The sequence below is a fragment of the Octopus bimaculoides genome, chromosome 4, assembly GCF_001194135.2.
Source record: "Octopus bimaculoides isolate UCB-OBI-ISO-001 chromosome 4, ASM119413v2, whole genome shotgun sequence".
Lineage (NCBI taxonomy): Eukaryota > Metazoa > Mollusca > Cephalopoda > Octopoda > Octopodidae > Octopus > Octopus bimaculoides.
In genome coordinates, this window is record NC_068984.1 from 76,545,932 (window position 1) to 76,550,558 (window position 4,627).

The window sequence follows — 4,627 nt, forward strand, 5'->3', positions numbered from 1 at the left end:
TATATATATATATATATATATATATATATATATGTGTGTGTGTGTGTGTGTGTGTGTCCTTGTCCCCCAGCATCGCTTGACAACCGATGTTAGTGTGCTTACGTCCCTGTAAGCTAGCGGTTCGGCAAAAGAGACCTATAGAATAAGTACTAGGCTTACAAAGAATTCAACGTACCTCACCTCCAAAGATTTGGCTGTTATTTCTAGCACACCCTGCTACCACATATCAGCTATTTGCGATAAAGGAGTCGAAATAGCTGTTTTGCTCGGTGTGCTAACCATTCTGTCTGATCACCAGCATGGTCTCAAATGGATAATAGAACAAACACGGCGACTAAACTGAAAGAAAATATTGTGCTTACCTTATACGTTCTGCAGTAGTTGGTTTAGTAGTATGTTTCAATATAGAGCCTGCTGACATTAAGGCCCTGAGTGCAAATATACAGCATATGATGTTCGCCTGGTGTAAGTAAGAGAAAAAAGAACAATGAAAATTAAGTATACAAAAATCAAAACAAAACAAAAAAGAAATTATTTCACATAAGTCATGAAACACAAATAGCAACACAAAACTACACATTTTGGGATTATATCGACCTTGCAACATGATGGCTACTTTATTTTAATCAACCACCACTGAAAGGATGAAGGGTAATGCCGATTTTGGCAGTAGCTAAATGCCATAAGAAACCTTATTCGACACTCAAGAAGAACAGGCCAAATAGTTTTGGAAGAAAACAGTCAATAGTATCGATCTTAGCTTAGCATCTGATTGTTACATTACTTGTATCGACCCTCCTTGATATCGATCTCAGCGAATTTCGAACTTATAAAACAAAGAAACATAAACTAACGATTTTGCCAATCCATCACCACATTGCGAACATATTTAGCTGAGAAAACAAGAGATAACTCTCTATATTATTTCTTGGTGAACCGTTTTCACTTTCGTAAGAGTTCTTTCTCATCGCTGCAACATCATCGAGTTGAACTCTCCGTACTTCGCGAACTCCAACGCTGAGACTATATGGTAATCAAACCGGCTGACAAAGGTAACGCAGTGGTTGTGTGACGGTCTCTATAGCATCTAGCTAATTGAATAATCCCACTTTGCCCCTAGCCAAAATGTCCTGTTATCTACAATGATAACAGATCTCACCACTTTGTCCCCTCTCCCTCACTGTGCTATCGACTTGATTGTCCGCAGTCTGCATCCACACCATCTATTTCCTTCTCAGAATACATAAATCGATGACAACGGCCGCCCCGAAGTTTCTGCTTGCAGTTGCCCCGCTTCCTTTAAATATTTTCATAGGGCTCTCCAACCCTTACTAGCTACCCTTCTTTCTTACATTCGTAATACTAACTATTTATCATTTCAATTCCTTTTTCTCACATAACTCTTCCATACTCCTCTTCACACTGAATATTAAATTACTACACGACAATATTCTGACCTTCGTGTAATCCTTAGGTTGTCGCACTTGCCTCGACCCAGCAACTCTGATCTCTTCTGCCTTGCTCTGCTTGTCTTTTGAATTGCATCTCAACAGAGCAGCCATGGTAAACAGAATCAACTCTAGCTGCACTAACCTTCTATATCAAGGGTGAAATCATTGTCCATTTCTCTGGTCCCATTCCTGAACTGTATGGTAAGTACAGTGATGATGGCACCAGAACTGCCTTTCTCCCCCATACTCAACTCACCACCTTCATCAACTCTTCAAATCACTTCTGCCTTCTCCTCTTCCTCCATCACTTCCTTCGATAACTCTGCCATCATTGATTACCCAAACCTCTCCTTCTCCACGTGTAATTTCTATAAACCAACGGACCCTTACACTTACCTCGAATTCACCTCTTCACACCTAACTACTCTAAATCTTCCATTTCTTACAATTCCTGCATCTTCGTCGTCACGATTTTAAAACCCAGTCCCATCTGATGACTCCCTAATTCGTGTGTCATGGTTATTCCCAGACCAGTGTCAATAATCCTCTCCTCCATTCTTGCACTCCCTCACCACATTTTCCCTACTCTTGGCCATTTGCTTTATTCCTTCCCTTCCACTCCAATATCTTATCTCTTTGATGGTCCGTTTTGCACATTTAGACACTTCCACCTGTATCATATTCCATGAACAAACCCTCCCCTGTTTCCATTAGACTCTTAATTTGTGTGCTTTTTAGTTCAATGCTCCTCTAACATTCCTAGTATCCATCTCGGATCATTCCCTGCTCCCGAGCCCTGTGTAACACATGCCCTCCCATCCTGTACATCACTACACTTCTTAGTCCCAATCAATATCACTTCCATGTTAGCCACCCCTAAAAACGTCGTTTACGGTCTTAAACGTCACTTTTATAACCTCTTATATATTGGTGAAACTGCTTCCAAATTATTTTTTAAATTCGTTTTTTCCCCTTTTATAAAAGGTATCACAAGGAATTTGTTTATATCTTGAGCGTATTCAGTTTCATTGTACACTTCTTAGTCGCTCTTTTGCATTATATTTCTACGCTTTCTGCGATCTGTTTTCACATCTGACTCTGCATGCTATTTTTGTTTTTCCTGTTTGCCTCAAATTTTGCTTGTGTTATTTGGTATGATGTTTACGCACGTGCGCGCGCACACACACATACATATACACATTTACATATACACATGTAAATGTATGTACGTGTGTATATAGATAACCCCCCACCTACATATAGATACATCCCCCTCAGGGCAGGGATTAAACTGTTGAAAAATTGCGGATTAGCAGAGTTGTTAGAGTGTCGGGAAAATGCGCTGCAGTATTTGTTCCAGTTCTCTACGATCCGAATTCGAATTCCGTCAAGGTTAACTTTGCCTCTCATCTTTTCGGAGTTTAAATGAAAAAGGGTCTATTATGGGCAGCGGATTGTTGAAGTTGTTAAGAGCATCGAATAGAGTGTCTTGCGATATGTGTTCTGGCCCTCTGCGTTCTGACGACAGCCCATGCAATGACATTGGTGCCAACCCTTGGATATCATCGGTGGTGTAGACAGAGGAAACTTGTATGCACATGCTGCTACTACTGCTTCTGAAAATCCTTACACAGGCCAGCATCCTATTGTGAGTGCAGATCTATAAGCAACTATAATCGACTGACCTTAACTCCTGTACTGTATAGCTTCCATTTGCCAAATGTAGTGGTCGAAATTGTAGTTACGAAGACATTTGCTCAAAGTGACGTGCAAAAGGATCGAACCCAGAACCATGTGGTTGCTTGTACTCATACAGAAAATTATGAATATTACATTAATAGATTTTGCTTTACGTAAAGATACTGAAAAAAATGTGCAGATGTGGAGAGAAATTATTCGTGTGTGTGTGTTATTTCTTTACTACCCACAAGGGGCTACACACAGAGGGGACAAACAAGGACAGACAAACGGATTAAGTCGATTATACCGACCCCAGTGCGTAACTGGTACTTATTTAATCGACCCCGAAAGGATGAAAGGCAAAGTCGACCTCGGCGGAATTTAAACTCAGAACGTAGCAGCAGACGGAATACCGCTAAGCATTTCGCCCGGCGTGCTAACGTTTCTGACAGTGTGTGTGTGTGTGTGTGTGTGTGCGTGCGTGCGCACGTGACTGAAAAGTGGGGAGAGGGAAGGGAGAGAGAAAGGAAAAGTAAAATCTAAAATGGTGGACGCGAATGAAAGTGAGGAAAAATTGAAGTGAAAAGAGAGAAAAAGAGAATCAAAGAGACAGAAGAAAAAGTGAGAAAAACAGAATGAGGGTTAACGTTAAAGAAATTGAGAGAGAGTGAGAGTGAGAAAAACCAAAAAAGGAGAGAGAGAGAGAGGGAGAGAGAAAGAGAGAGGGAGAGAGAAAAACAGAAAAATATACATAGAGAGAGAATGCGAAAAATATACAAAGAGAGGGGGAAGTGTGAGAGAAAGGAAAGAAGATAGAAGAGAGAGAGAGATGGAAAGAGAGAGAGAGAGAGAGAGAGAGAGTGGAAGAAAGAAAAGCAGATAAATTGAGAGAAAAAATATGAGATGCAAGGAAAGAAGATGGGTAAGGATGAGGGAAAGGAAGAAAGGGAAAGAGAAAAATAAGAAAGGAAGAAAGAATGAAACCAATAAAGGAAGACAAAGAAAAAAGGTGAACGAAGTTAATATAATTACAATGATAATTGCAATGACAGGAGCGACGAGCGCCCATATTAATCCGCTTGCTCGATCTAACCAGCAACTGAAATAAATAAATAAATAAATTTGAAAGAAACGAAACAAATCAACATTTTGTTTTTGTATTTCATTTTCAGGATTCTTGATGTAAATTCGTGTGTTCATAACTAGTCTTGTTGTCTCTTGGAAGAGTCATCATGCCAATAATAATAATAATCACACACACACACTGGTTTCATGTCACTCCTTTATTAGCCAATCGGTTAGATATCTAACCAAACTAGCTAATTGATCGTTTGTTTAACGTGTTGGTTAAACAACCGAATGATTAGTCAGTCGGTTAGATATTTAACCGACTAACAGTAAAGAAGTTATATTGTACCGGTGCGTGTATTTATTATTATTGGCGCAATGACCCTCTCAACACGCACACACACACACACACACACACACACACACAC

The 4,627-nt window shown here is 39.9% G+C and overlaps 1 protein-coding gene across 1 annotated transcript in view; it reads right to left on the minus strand.

The window, feature by feature from the left end:
* LOC106878829 (adhesion G-protein coupled receptor D1) overlaps positions 1 to 4,627 on the minus strand; it is a 40,645-nt gene that overhangs the window by 16,054 nt on the left and 19,964 nt on the right. The window contains exons 7-8 of the mRNA XM_014928168.2: positions 4,164 to 4,230; positions 363 to 460 (exon numbers count right to left, since the gene is read on the minus strand). Coding sequence (XP_014783654.1) covers positions 363 to 460; positions 4,164 to 4,230 — 165 coding nt within the window. The remainder of the gene's footprint in view (positions 1 to 362; positions 461 to 4,163; positions 4,231 to 4,627) is intronic.